The 17,606-nt window shown below is 39.1% G+C and overlaps 2 protein-coding genes and 1 long non-coding RNA gene across 3 annotated transcripts; 1 reads left to right on the top strand and 2 right to left on the bottom strand.

Annotated features, from left to right (window-relative positions):
* Nucleotides 1–3,153: 3,153 nt before the first annotated feature.
* Nucleotides 3,154–8,146, bottom strand: selenop2 (selenoprotein P2). The gene is made up of 5 exons (XM_034703454.1): nucleotides 8,129–8,146; nucleotides 6,936–7,190; nucleotides 5,998–6,210; nucleotides 5,505–5,613; nucleotides 3,154–3,940 (listed from the first exon to the last, which is right to left on the bottom strand). Exons 2-5 carry the CDS (start codon nucleotides 7,160–7,162, stop codon nucleotides 3,623–3,625), a joined length of 867 nt encoding a protein of 288 aa, XP_034559345.1. The 5' UTR covers nucleotides 7,163–7,190; nucleotides 8,129–8,146; the 3' UTR covers nucleotides 3,154–3,622.
* LOC117827007 lies at nucleotides 5,001–7,256 on the top strand. Its single transcript, XR_004634126.1, has 3 exons — nucleotides 5,001–5,052; nucleotides 6,884–6,914; nucleotides 7,041–7,256. It is a non-coding gene; the product is annotated as an uncharacterized LOC117827007 (long non-coding RNA).
* A 3,908-nt stretch (nucleotides 8,147–12,054) lies between the features above and the next one.
* si:ch73-382f3.1 (uncharacterized protein LOC100151273 homolog) lies at nucleotides 12,055–16,857 on the bottom strand. Its single transcript, XM_034703649.1, has 4 exons — nucleotides 16,396–16,857; nucleotides 14,441–14,600; nucleotides 14,056–14,219; nucleotides 12,055–13,750 (listed from the first exon to the last, which is right to left on the bottom strand). The coding sequence occupies exons 1-4, from the start codon at nucleotides 16,543–16,545 to the stop codon at nucleotides 13,367–13,369; spliced, it is 858 nt and encodes a 285-aa protein (XP_034559540.1). The 5' UTR covers nucleotides 16,546–16,857; the 3' UTR covers nucleotides 12,055–13,366.
* Nucleotides 16,858–17,606: the final 749 nt, after the last annotated feature.

The following is a 17,606-nucleotide window of genomic DNA, read 5'->3' as shown; positions in this document are numbered from 1 at the left end:
CTGTTGCCCTGCCACTGAGGATGTTTTTGACTACCTCAGCAACCTCTACCAAGCTGTACTGTAGGTGAGACTTCCCCTTGATCTTTATCCTCCTCATCAGAAGACGTGTCTGTTGGATTCAAGAGTTCCCTTATATGTTTAATCAAATAAAAACAACAATATCCCAGGTCTGAGTTAGGAGTCCTGCTGAGTACAGCCTGAGCCAAGCCCCTACTTTTCTTCTTGAGCTGTCTGACAGTTTGCTAGAACTTTCTCACAGCTAACTGAAAGTCCCTGCCTTCACTGCAGCCTCAGCCTTCCTAGCCAACATGTTAGCTGCTTCCAGAAACCCCCCAGACTTGTTTTCAGACAAGGCACAAACCATATAATGAGAAGATTTAGATTTGCTTCCCACCCCTCCAATCTAACTCTGTTTGATGCCATAACATTATTAATTCAGATATGACAGTAGTATTAATTTTCTCCTCTAGCTCTGATAAATACATGTCCAGGCTTCTGAGCAGCATCAGGTACAGGGATCATGTCAGACCTATCCTCCAGCCTCTCCTCACTAGCCTCGTATTAGCTTAAGGGTTGATTTCATGGCTGGTTTGTTTCTGTCTCCTCTGATGAGTACTTCACACCTTGACACAAATCATACTTGTGTACATCACTGTTTAAGTCCACTCAGCAAATACTGATTTTAGTGTTTGCTGTGTGAGTTTATGACCCACAATTAGAATTTCAGTTTCAAGTTTGTTATCATTCTACTCATCCAGAGGTCATTTCTGAATACCTGACATGAAAAACACTACACCGGTGACAGAAAGAGTTACAACCTTTATTATTTGTTTTTAAAACAGCTTGAATCAAACACTTTTAAATTGTGGTTTCAATGGAGAAGGGAATCCTAAAAGATGCTTCTACATTCACAAATTGATTGAAAATAAAGTTACACCATCAAAAACTATTGGCACAAAATGTACCACATGGAGAAATGTAAAGCTGCATATTAAACATCAAGACAAATACAGTCAGAAACACGGATTGGACTAAAGTGATTCATGATATCTAATTATTTAGCTGGATATCAAACTACTTGATAATCTTACTGACAACATCACTTTTCAAATGAATAAAGGAAAGCACATTCAACTCTTGAAGCCCTTCTCATATATATAAAATACAGCAGCATAGCTCATCACTTCCAGATGCTACAACAGGCAAAACTGACAGAAACTGAGCAGAGAGGGAAATGTGCAAACGGTAATCTGAGTGAGCCTCTCTCACCAGCTGTGTGCAACATCCTCTGACTCTGTATGTGTGACAACGACCACCAGTCCATCCAGTCTCTCCACACACATCCATCTACAGCCTCCTGCAGCAGGTTTTACACAGTAGACTTCATTAATGGGAGAGGACCAGGGAAGACTAAGTGACATTATCGACACAGAAGAGTGAGGTGAGAACATGTTGGTAGAGAAACTTCAAACTAATCACTGCTCAAACACATTCCCTACCGCTCAGTGAACCGCCATTAAAGTACAAATATTGTAACCAGAAGTTGAAGTCTAAATAACCCATCACAAGCAAAAGAAGAAAAGAAGCAAGTCCAACACTATTAATGATAATATTCACACACAGGGAGCACATTCCTTTGACATCATGCTGAGAGTGTGTACCTCAAATACTATCATGATGTTGAATTGCTGGGTTAGGCTGGAAGTTATAAGACATGTAACAAATCTGACACATTCATTTCATTTCACCAACGCTTGATTAGTCGGCAGCTATAAGACAACAGTAAGAGATAATCTGGAGGGACATCAGCCTTGTTTTTAATATAAAACAACACATTTGCTAACTTACTTTGCTGATTATTTATTGTTTAATTAATTTAAAAAATGTTCATGTATTTCTTTAATGTTCCTAATTTATTCTGAGCACTTTTTCTGACTTCCCCGATGTGATTTCGTCCTCTTGTTCTGAAAACCTCTTTTATTGTCCTTTTAATGCTTTTATTTACTTATCCATTTTTATTTATTTATTTGTATTTATTTATTCTATTCATTTATCCTTAAAAAAATCTCTCAACAACAATTTACTTGTCTACTGTCCCACCACTTCATTCTGTTTAATTGACCTGTATTCCTTTTAGCGTTGCATTTTGTTTTGCATTGTTTAAGTTCCTCCTCCCTGTCGTTCAAAAAATCTGCTGTTATTTGAACCATGCTTTGTTCGTCAAAGCATTCTGTAAACATTTGTTTTTAAAGGTGCTTTTATATATATAGTTATAATTATATTATTATTATTTTTATTAGCTACTATCGGGCAACAGCTAATTTTAGTATTCAGCAAAGTCCTAGCTAACATAACAGTTTCTGCTGTTTTAAAGTTAGCTTGGAATTTATTACCATCAACGCTGTCATACTACAATACATGTATTCAGCCACGTCCTTGCTACTAGCAATGTAAGCTAGGAAGCTGCTTAGATAAGCTGTCGTACAATCTTGGCTATTGGGTTATGAAATATGTTGTTTCTCCTTAAAACTTGCCCCTATTTCTATTTTGTTTTCACTATCACTACTATTACTACCATCATTTTAAGGACTATGGCAGATGAAATCTTGAAGGACATCGGACCATAATCTAATGCAAAACATCTTATTGGATAGTTTGTTAGCTAACATCAGACAAAAGCTAATGCTAGCATTCAACCAGTTCCTTGCTTAAGTTAAAGTTAGCAAAAAACTGGTCAAATGGTTTCAACTGCTTTGTATTATTAGCTAGGTATTCAATCATTTTCTATCAAATGGGCAGATGGGAGCATCTTTAAATGTTATACTACATTTGTCTTAACCTTTACATTTAACAACTACTAATGTTTGTATTCCTCTTTTTGGAACAAACTGCCTGCTGATCTCAGGTCCATAACAACTGTCTCCATTTAAAAAAAAAGACTCAAAACATATTTATTTTCTCAATTGTATGAATGATATAATGACTGTTGTGACTGGATGCATGTGCAGCAACAATTGCTGTTTGTTTGATTGCTGTGTCTGATGTATGTTGGGTGTATCTATTGTTTTTCTGTTTTTACTTATTCTATTTATTTTTTTGAAAAATGTTTTTATGATTTTAATTCTCCATGTAAAGCACATTGAACTTACGTGTAATGAATTGTGCTTTATAAATAAAATTGCTATTGCTAATGTATTCAACTAATTCCTATTGAACATTAATGCTAGCAAGGAATTCCACCCTTTTTCTTTTGTTTCGTGTCCCAATCAAACTATAATGTTTGCTTTCAGCTACCACCCAGCTATCACTTCCTATATTTATATATTTAGACACGTGGAGGAGGCTGAATTCTAACATTAGCAATTGTTTGGTTATAAAATATATTGTTTACGCTTGGGAAATTGAGTTATAACACTCTGGTTTTTAATTCCCTATTGCTTCTTACTTAACTGGTCGATCATAAGGCTGTAAAATGATCATGATTTGTCAAATTTGTTACTTCCATACTTACAGCCTGACACAGCAGAACTACATCAGGAGTTCAGCTCCACACCATAAGCTTAGCATCAAAGGAAAACAGCAGCCATGTAAGTATGCTGTTGTGTATTAAATGTGCATCTTATTATCCATTGCCAATCCCACCATGATGACTGTGGTTACCATGATGATGATGATGATGTTGATGTTGATGATGATCCAAGTGATCGTGATGAAGAGTTGTCTTCTGTTGTGTATTGCTGGCAGGCGTGGACTGGATCCGGGGACTGCTGTGGTGGTGGGGTTGGTGTTGATGATGGTTGTGGTTGTGATTTGGCCGGGAAGGGGTGTCCATTGCTTCATCATCAGTGTCCAATTGACTTGAGGGTGTTGTGGTATTTAAATGTGTTGTCATGTCTTGTAAGGTGCTGCTGTTGCTGCTTGATGAAGTATAATTAGCCGCCTAGGGGAAGAAATAAAATATGTGTTACAATTAAGTTCTGTTTTAAGAGTTTAAGTCTGCTGTGCTTATTTTTTGGCCACTTAAAAAGAGACATGACATATTATTGTGTCATACAGACACTATTTCAGTTGCCTTCTGTGTTTGTTTGTTTTTTGACAAAGTTGAGTTTGTAGCCAAAAAGGCAAGGCAAGTTTATTTTGTTAGCACATTACAGCACCAAGGCAATTAAAAAAAGTTTCAAAAGACATTGAAGGCATTATGACTTCAGGCAAAATAAACTTAATGTAATTAAAACAAGTCTAAGGATAAAGTAGAGATCAGAGTACAGTGAGATATAAAAGAAGCGAGCTTAGCCAAACTTGATGCCAATCATTGGTTGGGAACTCGTGTTTGGATATCTCTAACCTCAGAAGGTAAATGCCTCTGGAAATGATGTGAGTATTTCCAATGTAGCCAGTCATAAGTGGTCAATGATTTTCAGCCATGACTTTCTTTTCTTTAGACCGCTTAATTATTGTCCAATGAGCTTCTTGAGAAAGGACTGTGGGTTCACATCAAAAGTAAAGCTAAATATGCCTCTCCAGATATGTTTGCAAAAATAAAACTTAAATAAGATAAAACATTTATTTATTCATGTTATCCCCCAGAGTGATGTCTGTTTCTATGTGTTTTGTGAGTCTCAGTTTCAATGTGATTAGATAGTCACACAAAGGCTGCACCCAGGCTTAGAGAAACAACTCTGGAAAAAGCCACAGATTTTATTTAGTTTGAACTGCAGTTAATGATTACTTGATTAATTTGATGAAATAACATGATTGTTCCCTGTTGTTGCTCAAGTTTTAATCCCTGATCCAGAACGGTTGCACTTTCATGCATGTGAGGAATGTGTTCCACCTGCTTTTGCTCTCCATACAGACTATTGTTCCTGCTGATCCTCACCAGCACTTATGAGTAACCGCTTGTGATTTGATCCACCATTACAAAAAGTATTGTTTATTTCATACAGTGATTATTTATGTGTTTCTTCTAAAAAAAACAGGAATGCTTTTGTGGGACTTAAATAAGGAAATCCTGGTTGAAGACAAGGAGCAAGGAGCACTTGAACCTTACAGGTTAGCTGGTAACAAATCATGAGACTCAAGTTCTAATCTCTGGTTTACACAGCAGTTACTACTTCTGAATGTAAAAGCATTCACATACAATCATAGAGGTGTACCATAGCAGCAAACTAGCTCATTAAACCTGTGCATCATGCAGGAGAGACATGCTCATTCAAGGAAGCATTTCAGATGATTTTCGGTGAATTTACAGCAGAGTACAGGATGAGTCATCAACATTGGTAAGATAATGTAAACATCAGTAGCTGCAGTTGTTGGATCTGTTGCAGGTATAAAGGTGAATATTACTGTAAAACTTATGAGAAAGAAAAACTTATTTCTTATTCATGGGGACTTTAAGTAAGACACAGTATGGAAAATCCCTCGTCAATGATTATGTTACTTTTCACATCCACTTGTTTATGTGCAAACATCTTACTGTGTGAGTGTGTTCAGTGATTACTCACAGAGCAGTTGCAGATGTTTTTATAGTAAGTGGCTCTGATTGCAGCTTCTATGTAGGGGTAATGCAGGTAACTGTAAGGCAGCACGATATGGAAGGTGAGCAGTCCACACCTGGGGAAAATGAGACAGAATGATAATGTAGAATGAGGATTTAGAATTACTGTTAATGTTATTGGGTCAGATATTAGTTTCACAATGTGTTGCTTTGAAAAGTGACCAGGTTTGTCTGTACGACATGTTTGAATATCTAATCATTGTTGTAGTCTTAACATCTATGTTGAATCATGTATCTTTCAACAGCATGAACTCCAGTTTATAATCCACAAGAACATACTGGCCAGCAGAGCGTTGGGATGAATTCAAGCATTTTAAGAATGTTTTGGATGCACTCTAAAATAGTTTTAGGTCCTCTTAATAACTGAAACTGGCTAGGGTTGGAACACTAAAAACAATCCAAGTGTAATCTACATGCCTTGAGAAGGGGGTTTACCTTACCGATCATAAACCAGGAAGTCATCCTTGTCTCCATCCAGAGCCTCCCACACATCATTCTGAAACGCAGCCTGCTGATACACAGGAACACCAGGGGGCGCTCTTCTCTTAAGCTCCCAGTACATGGCTCTAGACCGAGCCTCACGCTCATTTACTATCATAAAGGACACCTCAGTCAGGTTGCTGCGGTTCAGCTTATCACGCAGGCCTCCGATTCTACAGAGGGACAGGAAGAGACAAGCAGGAAGCTTTAATATTGATTTATGTTAGAAGTATTAGAATCAGTCCTTCTGTTTTTAACCCTGTATCATGCACACAACACAAAACACATGCTACACTAGGACACTATTTTATATTCTTTACTAAAGCTTTGCATTCAGGAAAAAAATAAGTTGAAAAAGGTCATATCGAGGGACTTAATGTTTTGCACAATGAACTGAACACAGAGTGTAGCTCAGGTGAGGCAGCATACAGAAACGATTGCCACAAAATGAAGGCCTTCTCTGGGAGTGAAGAGACCAAATGTTTCATCGAAGAGCCTTTTGAACAACTGAACTGGATTCACATAAAAAACAAAATACTACAAGGTAACAGACCAAGAGGGGTAAGACTTTCTACAATCATGGTACAATCAAGAGTATGTGAGCTGCAGTCACTAAGTCATGCACTTCTTATGTATGATTTTATGGCAACAAAAGCTTCTCACCTTTGTTATGATAACATGTTAGATTACTTTTATAGCATTAAATCTATCATAAGAGTTTTTAGAAAGTCTACTTAAGCTCTCCAGACATTGTTCTTGTTTTTTAAAGCACCCATTGTCATTTGTGATCCTGACATTTATTTTAAACTTCAAATTTGTTTTGATATGTCTTATCATCACTTCCAGTCGTGGCATACAAAGAAAAAAACCAAACCAGGTCAGTCAAACACTTCCTTACTTGGAGGCCTGAGTGAGACAGAACTGTCAGCTAGCCTTCAGCAGCGCCACCACGGCTACATTTCCTAGCAGCTCTTTCATGGGTGTGTTTCCCTTTATCTCCCAGTGGGGGGCAGGTTTGCAGATCATGGAGGCATCATTGTCCCCCTCCACAACCAAGCTCACGTGTGAGGCCCAAAGGAAACCTGGCAGGGTCGCGCACAGCCACAGCGACAAGAGAGAGCGCATTGTGCCTCTCTGGCTGGACTGGATCTACCTGAAACAGAGACGTGGAAGAACACATGAAACTTTGACTAAAAAGCTGTTTGTTTACTGACTCACAGGTGCCACATGTAGTCTTTTTAAACATCAATACACATAAACAAACATGGGGACAAATATCTAGAGGGATCAAGGCTCAAGGTTTCTTTATGAGTACCTAAGAAAGGTAGAAAGTTTGGTCATTAACAAGCTTGGATCTTTGTTTATAATTGAAGTTATGACAGCAGTGCAGGGCAGCATGTGCAAACTGGGATAAAAGCAGCTTCAGTCTTTGGCAGCCCCCCCTCCCCACCAACGCTGAACAAAATCTGGGGTCAGTCTGATCCCCAATAATTAAAAGAGTAAACCCTCATTGTCTTTGTCATCACATGTGGAGATAATCTGCAAAGAAGAGTTTATTATGTGATAAACAGAGGGAAGAATGTCGGGGAGCGGGGGGGGGCAAAGGGACAGACAGGGTGGCCGGCAGGGAGACAAAGAGAGGCTGGGACAGATATTTACAGCCTTAGTAACTGTACTGTCTGCAAAAACAATAAAGAGAAAGATACAAGTCTTTTAGACTTTTTACATTTCATTTGAATTCTTTGAATTTTGTGAATTTGATCTCAATCAGTGTATCATGTATGAGAAACATCCTCGTCAACCCAGTTTTAAAAATATATGAATGGTGACATAGGTCTTATTAACAATGTGTGCTGTGCTGTATTCAGATTATACAAAGAGTAAAAGCTTGAACGAACCATTAAAGGAATTGCTACTTTCAGGATAAGAGGAGTTTTTGAGAAAAACAACAACAACAATCATTCTAAAAAAAATAATAAGCTGGTAAGACAATAAATAAGAGTTGGTTACAGTTGTTAATTTACAACTTTTCAAAATGAAAGACTAACAGTTATCAACATAAACAATTAGGAGCCAGAAAGAAGCTCTTACCTCTGTCCTCTCTCTGTGACCCACATAAACAGACAGTAAACGCCTGATGTTTTTAAAGCCTGTGGGGTTGATGAAGCACTTCCCCCAAAACAAACAGAAAGATAGAGGAGGAGGAGGAGGAGAGAGAGAGAGAGAGAGAGAGAGAGAGAGAGAGAGAGAGAGAGAGAGAGAGAGAGAGAGAGCTGACATATATGATTGTAAAATATCAAATTAACGTTATAAAAATGTGAACAAGTGTCATACTTGTGTCAATAATTTGAGTCTTATTAACCAGGGGATCCTTAAACTGTGCAACAACTGAAATCAATACCATTTATGATGACTGTTTTCCATTTTAGTACTCACAGGGACTGTTTCTGTGCACGCTGAGTCACTGTTTGCCATCAGAACCATTGTATTTACATTGACTGGGCGTTGTTTTGCAGGATGCAGCGGTGTGCGCTTTGGTAAGCTCAATGACTGTCACAGCAGAAATTAATCCTTCACCTAGAGGACCACTGTGTCCTCCTGTAAACCCTATACCGATGCTGATGTACAATCCAAACTCTTATATTTCAAACTAACTAAACAAAACTGAACTTGCAATTACATTTTGGCCCAAAAGTTTCTGAATCAGGCGGAGGGGAGGCGGAGGGCAGGGAAGGGGGGTGATTGCCTTTAATTCGAAAGTATCTGAATCACTAGGGGAGCCATACATGACAACGGTTGTTCATTTCACTAAGCATTTGCTTAAAGAGTAATAATCGAATAGAGCAACAGCTTTGGGTGTGTACATATTATCATTTCAGACTTTTTAACCCAGAACTATTTTCATGTTTTGATCCATGTTAGCAGCTGCTTTAAAGGCTTTATGTCAGTCAGTCCATAATTTGGCCTGCACAGAAATATCAAATGCATTAATTGAGCTGCCTTATATGGGACGCTGTTGTAAAGTTGTGCACACCGAAAATAACAGCAACATTTCTCCACATTTATCTCCAAAACGTCATAAAAATGTAGAGTGCATTTTTAAAAGTCACTTTTTTTATCACATTTAGAGGAATATTTGTGATCTTCACATTTCATTTTGTTGGGAAAAATATATTAAGTTAAAATAATTGTTAAATGCAAATGCTAAATCTAAATCTAAATGTTAAATCTAAATCTAAATATTAAATCTAAATGTTAAATCTAAATCTAAATTTTAAATATACATCTAAATGTTAAATATAAATCTAAATTTTAAATATACATCTAAATCCTAAATATAAATATAAATGTTAAATATAAATCTAATGTTTTCGGTGTGCACAACTTTAAAAACGGCGCCCCATAGCCTTAGAGGTATTTAGGTTTTCAGTTATAAGCAAGTGTCAGCATGCTTAGACTTGCATAATGTCCTTTTATTAGCATTAGGTTAGTCTGTTGGCATTCAGCCCTGACCTGGCTTCAGAGCCTCAACGCTTTGTTTACATTAAAAAGAACTTCTCTCATTTCATGTTGATCTAATTATTGAGCAATGTTTACATTGTGATGTGTGCATGTAGGTGAATGCCACCATGTGACAGAGAAAACCACAGTTCCTCTTTTAAAAAAGGGTTGAAATCAATGACAGCCTGAGTGGGTCAGTGTCCAGTCCACTGCAGAGAGTTGTATCATCAGAAGTGTAAACTGTGCTGTACATGTTAGGTAATAATAATCAGTTTGTATGAACTAGTATGCACCTTTCTTGCTGTTTTAATCGCTACACTTACATTGTTTCTACCATATTCTAGTTCAGCCCAGGTAACAGGCCATCTGCCAATGAACATCTTATCTCTAATGAAAGTGATTTGCTCAAAGTCCATTCTGGGCCAAAGTATGTGTGTCACTCAATGTCATCCTTTGCTGTATGAAGGGAAAGATAAAGCTAAACACACAGCCTGATAGGACAGTGAGTGTTTGGTTACTACAGAAGAATAAAGAACACAAGTGTTTGTTCACTTTGAACTGATGTCAGCGTTGATACTGTCACAGTGAGCTGCCTCATTTTCAGTGCAGACCTGTGTGCAATATACCTTTTAAATTTAGTTTAATGCATACAGTATATCTGTAATGAATTCACACACAGTGAAATACTCAAGTCCTTTATTTCTCAAGACACCAGTGTTTCAAAATGGAATGGGATTTACTTGAACAAGCCTTTTTTAGTTTTATACACGTTTTGGTTTTGTACAACTTCTCTGAAAATGTGTCACTGCTGGGAGTTTGAAACAGTGGATGGTTTATATGTATATCTTTGTTGACTACGTCGGTCTACGTTCCAACCCTCACCTATGGTCATGAGCTTTGGGTCTCGGATAAAGATCTCAAATACAAGCGGCTGAAATTAGTTTCCTCTGAAGGGTGGCTGGGCTCAGCCTTAGAGATACAGTCAGGAGCTCAGACATCCGGAGGGAGCTCAGAGTAGAGCCGCTGCTCCTTTGCGTCGGAAGGGGTCAGCTGAGGTGGTTCGGGCATCGGATAAGGATGCCTCCCAGACGCATCCCTTCAGAGGTGTTCTGGGCACATCCAACTGGGAGAAGGCCCTGGGGAAGACCAAGAACTTGGTGGAGGGATAATATATCCCGCCTGGTCTGGGATCGCCTCGGGATTCCCCAGGAGGAGCTGGAAAGTGTTGCTGGGGAGAGGGATGTCTGGGTCAATTTGCTTGGACTGCTACCTCAGCGAGTTTGGTTCTGGTTCTTCTTGTTTGAGTTGGATCTGGTTCTGTTTGCTTGAGTTGGTTCTGGTTCTGTTTGCTTGAGTTTGGTTCTGGTTCTGTTTGCTTGAGTTTGGTTCTGGTTCTGTTTGCTTGAGTTTGGTCCTGTTTGCTTGAGTTTGGTACTGGTTCTGGTTCTGTTTGCTTGAGTTGGTTCTGGTTCTGTTTGCTTGAGTTTGGTCCTGTTTGCTTGAGTTTGGTTCTGGTTCTGGTTCTGTTTGCTTGAGTTGGTTCTGGTTCTGTTTGCTTGAGTTTGGTTCTGTTTGCTTGAGTTTGGTCCTGTTTGCTTGAGTTTGGTTCTGGTTCTGGTTCTGTTTGCTTGAGTTGGTTCTGGTTCTGTTTGCTTGAGTTTGGTTCTGTTTGCTTGAGTTTGGTTCTGGTTCTGGTTCTGTTTGCTTGAGTTGGTTCTGGTTCTGTTTGCTTGAGTTTGGTTCTGGTTCTGTTCTGTGGATATTTTTTGCAGTTTTTTGTTTATTTGTACAAAAAAAAAGTTTGATTAAAACACTAAACAAAAGTAAGAATGGTTTTGTAACAGAATAAATGCACAAAAATTGGGCAATTATAAGGCTTCTCATAAAAACACTGAACGTAAAAGGGTTTTCAACACAAACCATTTTTTTGCAAAGTTATGGTAAAATATACGACTACAAAAGATCCTAAATTAAGAGCCGTTCGGGAGTCGAAAGAGCCGGCTCTTCTTTGGGAGCCAAGTCAAAAGAGCCGGCTCTCTGAAAAGAGCCGAACTTCCCATCACTACTGTACAGTGTGTGCCGATCGGAAAATGAGCTATCCAGACTACACTCGTTTTTTTGTACCAGGCTGTAAACATGTTTATTTCTGCTGTAAAGATCTGCTTTTCTGAATTCGTGTTTATGTGGTTTCCGGTACTTCTGGAGCCAGCCTCAAGTGTAAACTCAAGGCACTGCAGTTTTTAACACTTCCGCATTGGCTTCAACTCTCATGCCCGGAGGTTGCCACTTGGAGTTTTGGTCTTTTGCTTTTTCTGGTCTTATATGAAGCACTTTGGGCTGCATGCCTGTATGTATGAAAGGTGCTATCCATATGAAGTTGAGTTGAACTGAGTTATCTCTTTGTCCTGCACAGGTGTAAGTTGTGTTTCCTGATTACAAAAGTCTCACTTTGTTACTAACCCTTTTTAAATGATTCACTGTAATTTTGTGTGTATTAATAAATCACAGCACAAGTATTTCAGGTGTTTTATGTGTTTTTATTGGGTCAAACTGTGGGTTGTTGTTCCCTCCTCAGGGCCACCTTAGTTGCACGAAAACATCAGAGAGGTAGTTTGACATGATCAGCAATGATGACAATGTGCTTCACAGCTCTCTACTCTTCCGTTGTCGACCCCAGTGTTCATGAAGCCGGTCATTGTACTGACCGTGTTGTTTGACACTGACCAACAGAAACGGCAAACATTTTCCGTACACATTCACTTTAATGCCAGTTGTGTGATGCCGCTTTATGAATGCCATCAAATGTTACATAATGTGGATACATTTCTCACTTTAAAATGTAGATGAATCAGCTCACAGGGTAAGATCTGTTTAATTACCCAGTAGCCCTCATAAGGTCACCACACTCAGACTCAGATGTGAGCTGGGAGTCTGCCACCAGTACTTTGGCCTGTAATATCAGGCAGATATGGAGCTATCATGGAAATATCAGTATGCTTGATTCTTTTTCTGATGTATGAAAACTTTTCACCGAACATGTTACACTGAGAGAAGATTCTCAGGATGATATGAGACTGAAGCCATGATGTGATGCAGCACTTTGAGTCTTTCAGCACTGTCTGCGGGACATCGAGCAGAGAATCACAGACGACAGACAGCGGATAAAGCATTTGTTGACAGACAATGTTACACACTCTTCAATGAAGTTTAAGAATGCAGTCTTATAAATATATCAACATTTTCATATTAGTGCAAAATCCATGCACATTTTACAAAGGTGACGTCTTCATTCCAGCTCAAAGAGGAGTGTGTCGGCCACTTTATCTGGAATCAACTATTTCTTTTCTCCCTCATAAATCTTTATATATCAGTTCCCCACTCTGGGATGGTTTGATCCCACTCAGGATATATAAGTATCTAAACTACTATCAGAGCTTAACTGTGTAACGTCTGTCAGTGAGTCGCTCATTAGATCCTCAGTGAGACACCGGAGCATGTGCAAATGATTTCCACACTTTTACCCCCACTCCCCCAGTCCAGTTAATCTACATTGTTCTCCTCGCAGAAGGAAGCACATCTTGTTGCTCAGCTTCTTCATGATAAGAGTCAAGACAATGACAATCCTAGATTAACTGCAAAACTCTGCATTTGCAGATTACAAGCGTGACCATGTGACAACTCAAACATGTCACAACTCACAATCTCTGTCAAGCGAAGCGCACATTCTATGACGCTCAGTCTTTCAAAGATGGAATAAGAAGCATGATCTGGCTTTCTTCTTGTTACAGCCTCCAAAGTTTTGTTCAGCATATTCAACATCTTCCTCCATCAGGACAAAACGCCGATCAGTTCCTCCTCGTCATTGTCCACGACCCCTGCTGAGGGACTGTCACATGTGGCCATGAGCCCGAGGCCGAGCTCCGCCAGCTCCTCGCAGCTCATGTCAGTCGTCACCATGATCTTTGTCTCCAAGCGGTTGCACAGAGTCCTGTAGGAGGGGAGAGGGTACCCCAGCTCTCTCAAGTACTCGTAGCCTTTCGTGCCGACTGCACAGCGGATCTTTCGGGCTTTCAGGATGGTCTCAGGAGACCAGACGGCCCGGCGGGAGCGCTTGCTGAGAGACAGGGCGCGGATCTGATCCTCATACAGAAAATTCTGGAGACCCTTCTCGATGCGGTCGAGCCGGTACAGGCGCTTCTTCATCTCCTCTGCCTGACAGAGAGACAGTGAGATGTTTATTTAACATTTAAGCTTACAGTTCACTCACAGATTATCACTCTTCATTCAAAAGTTAAATTACTACACCTAAAGTTAAACTTACAGACCTCTCATTAAAACATGTGGATTACTTTTCTGACATCTGATTCAATGTGCAGAACTTGAACTTCATCAACATGATACGGGGGATTTATGTCTCATTAATTCAAGTGAAAATAAATAAATGACAAAAACAAAAAAAAGAGGAAAAACAAGAAAGCAGAGTTATGTGTTTAAAGAGACACGGACAGCCTCCTTACCTCCCTCTGTAGCCTTGCTGTGTGCTGCATCTCCTGCTCCAGCTGCTTCTTGAGGAGTTGACAGCGCGTGCAGGGCTGATGGTCTTCAGCATCCTCGTCCTCCATGCCAGGCAGAGGGGTGCGTCTGGCATACCCATGGTCTCCAAAATTCAGCTCCTTCTCTACTACAGACACAGAGCAACGTCTTATTAGTGTTGTATATCTTGGAATGGTATGTGTGATCAAAACTACACATACTTATTCCTATTAAGAGAGACAGCTGCTCGGAACTTTCTCAGGTTCTGGGGGCTGTAGCCAAGAAACTTACCAGGCTTCACTCATTCCCTGCCTCATTCAACATCACACACAAACAGTCTAAATTAAAACTAATAGCACATTCAGTTACCTGGCTCGGGCTTCATGGGTAGTATTATGTATTGAGCACTGGCTGCAGGGTAAGGAGGTTCTGATATGCTGAACAAAGTAGGGATGGCATTGGGCTTCAGCTTCCTCCCTCCGGCTGGAGACCTCGCAACCTCCTCAAACTGGTTTTGTTCAAAATGATCCTGGTAAAGAAAAAAAGAAAAAAATATATATATATATTTAGATAGATAGATAGATAGATAGATAGATAGATAGATAGATAGATAGATAGATAGATAGATAGATAGATAGAACAAGAGAAGAATACACTTAGACTGTATCAAATGTATGGTTACAAACAAGCACATAAAGCGAGGACATGTACACAATAAGTAAGCTTACAGTTCATTTGAGGGTGTAGCATAAAAAATGTGCGCACACACAAAAATATATAACATTAATTTACCTATTCTGTTTCCACCAATCAAATCATACGAGTGCTTTATTCCTGTGTACATTTGTTCCACTTTGTAAAGTAGCATAACAGAGAGGCAACATTTAAATCCTCTAAGATTTATTCTTTAAGGATTCAAAACTAATTGCTCCATTCAAATGTAATGGAAGCTATTTGACTCCCCCCTGCATCAAAACTCAAATAATCTATTTTGACAAAGCAGCAACCTTCAGCCGTGTGAAATGAAGCCAATGTGGAAGTGTTAAAAACTGCAGTTCATAAAGTGTCCACTTGAGGCTGGCTTTGGAAGTACCAGAAACCACATACACACCAATTTAAAAAAGCCGATCTTTGCAACAGAAATAAACATGTTTACAGCCTGGTTGGAAAATTTGATTTGGTCCGAAGAGCTAATTTCTGTATCGACCATAGACTGTATAAAATAATGGACGTAGTATCCGCGACATCACCCATCTGTTCCTGAGCGCTGTTTTCAAGCCAATTAACAGCGGCAGCCATATTGGAAATGCGGAACTCAACCAGGCATAGTGGGACGTAAAGGGGCGGAGTTTGAGCCTCCTAGCCAACACAAGCGGCAACCTCCGGTCTCAAACGATGAAGCCCATGCGGAAGTGTTATAAACTGCAATACATTAAGAATCCGCTTGAGGCTGGCTGCAGAAAGACCGGAAACCACATAGACATGAATGGGAAAAAGACGATCTTTGCAGCATTAATAAACATGTTTACAGGCTGGTTCAAAAAACGGCTTGGCCCTACGAAGATAATCTCTCTAATGGCACACACTGTACGGGGGTGAATTTTTTTCTAACTTGATGGTTCAGCAGATATTAAGATTAAGAGTTTTTGCCCAAATAAGGACATGACTGACGTGACTCCCGGTCTGGAACACATAGCTGTTGGCTAGGAGGCTCAAACTCCGCCCCTTTACGTCACACTATGCCTGGTTGAGTTCTGCATTTCCAATATGGCTGCCCCCGTCAATTGGCTTCAAAACAGCGCTCAGGAACAGGGTTACTACGTCCATATTTTATACATGATCCAACAGCTATGTGTTCCCGTCTGGGAGTCAAGTCAGTCATGTCCTTATTTGGGCAAAAACTCATAATCTTAAAAATCTTTTGACCCAACCCCCCCCCCGTACAGTGTGCCGAAAGAGAAATTAGCTATGTAGAGCCAAGTCGTTTTCTGAACCAGGCTGTAAACATGTTTATTAATGCTGCAAAAATTGTCTTTTTTGAATTGGTGTGTATGTGGTTTCCTGTGTTTCTGCAGCCAGCCTCTAGTGGACACACTATGAACTGCAGTTTATAACACTTCCGCATGGGCTTCATATTTGAAGACCGGAGGTCACCGCTTGCTCTGGGTTTCCTCACAGAGATCTAATAAATCTCGCAGCTTCTCCTTATCTAATGTATCTGTCATTGTTTTGACACATGCGCAGACTCGAGTGTTGACTGAAACAGGTCTTTACAAGAGACCTCTCACAAACAAACAAACATGCACCTGTGTGTGTGAGCTTACCTGACACAGTCTGGAGTGAGGAGTTGGTTCAAAGTCTCGTTTGCAGTTCACCAGCCATTTCTTCTTACGGATCGGGTCTTTGGGGAACCTGAACAGTTGCTTCCCTATGCTGGTTGAATTGGAGCAGTTTGGAGCAGAGCAGCCACCCATCGCTGCAGCACTTTGAGTCAAACAGCAGAGCTAAATTTAGTAAAACGCCAGGATAGCTCTGGCTCTGCTGACAGAGAGGCTCAGATGGAGATTTTAGTTACTTTTTTCCTACTACTGACGCGGTGTTAAAAGCAGCTAAATATACACCTGCATTAAACAATCCCTCGTGGAAACACACGTGGTGTCCTGTTTACTTTTATGAGGTCTTTGTGGGTAAAAGGCAGAATATTACTGGGAGATAAAATACTTCTGACTTTGTTTGAGCCAAAATGGCGGTCTTCTTCTCGACGGTTAACTATCGTGACGTATTGTTTATGTATGTCCATCGTAAACGCCTGAATGCAAATGATTTAATCTCGAACTAAAAGTGAGGAAAAATCAAATGTCATTGAACTAAGTTTTTTACGGAAGAGTTATTTAGGTTTATGGATAAAAAAAAATAAATTGAAGTAAATTTTTTTTAAATTATTATTATTATTATGAAAAGGTCAGAATTCTGAGATTAAAGACTGTATAAAATAGGATTAAAGTCAGAATTTTGACTTTAATATCAGAAGAAAAAAAAGGTAAAATGTTTATTATTATTATTATTATTATTATTATTATTATTATTATTATTATTATTATGAGAAAAAAGTCAGAATTCTTACTAATAATAATACTAATAAAAAAATGACCTTCATTTTTCCCCCCACTGGGCTTAATCCTCTTCCGTAGTTTTCGACATAGAAGTTGATAGCCGATAATATTTGTACATTTTGTTTTAATTGAATTTTAAGGACTTTTTTTGAAGGACTTTTTTCCTTCTACTTTATCATAGATGTAAATAATAAACAATGGGTACATTCAGAAATAGCATCATACATAAACAATCATTAAAGATAAAGAAACCATACAGCTTCAGTTGGTGGTTTAAGGTAAATGAGGAAATTACACATACATAGAAAATAAATAATAAAATAAGTTGAGTAAGGAACAGGAATAATTTTACAATTCAATGAGGAATTATTTTAGGGAATCATATTTTAAGTGCTCTTGGTCCTTTCATTATTTTCAATGAT

The sequence above is a fragment of the Notolabrus celidotus genome, chromosome 15 (assembly GCF_009762535.1).
Source record: "Notolabrus celidotus isolate fNotCel1 chromosome 15, fNotCel1.pri, whole genome shotgun sequence".
In the NCBI taxonomy this organism is placed as follows: Eukaryota; Metazoa; Chordata; class Actinopteri; order Labriformes; family Labridae; genus Notolabrus; species Notolabrus celidotus.
The sequence above is the reverse complement of the archived record's forward strand: the minus strand, read 5'-3'. Positions and strand labels throughout refer to the sequence as shown.

Excerpts from the sequence above, each read along its gene's own strand:
- si:ch73-382f3.1 (XM_034703649.1), bottom strand. The coding sequence starts at position 16,545 with ATGGGTGGCTGCTCTGCTCCAAACTGCTCCAATTCAACCAGCATAGGG. Across the intron at positions 14,220-14,440 it reads ACCCATGAAGCCCGAGCCAG|TAGAGAAGGAGCTGAATTTT; the intron begins GTAACTGAATGT and ends CTGTGTCTGTAG. Across the intron at positions 13,751-14,055 it reads CAGCAAGGCTACAGAGGGAG|GCAGAGGAGATGAAGAAGCG; the intron begins GTAAGGAGGCTG and ends TCTCTCTGTCAG.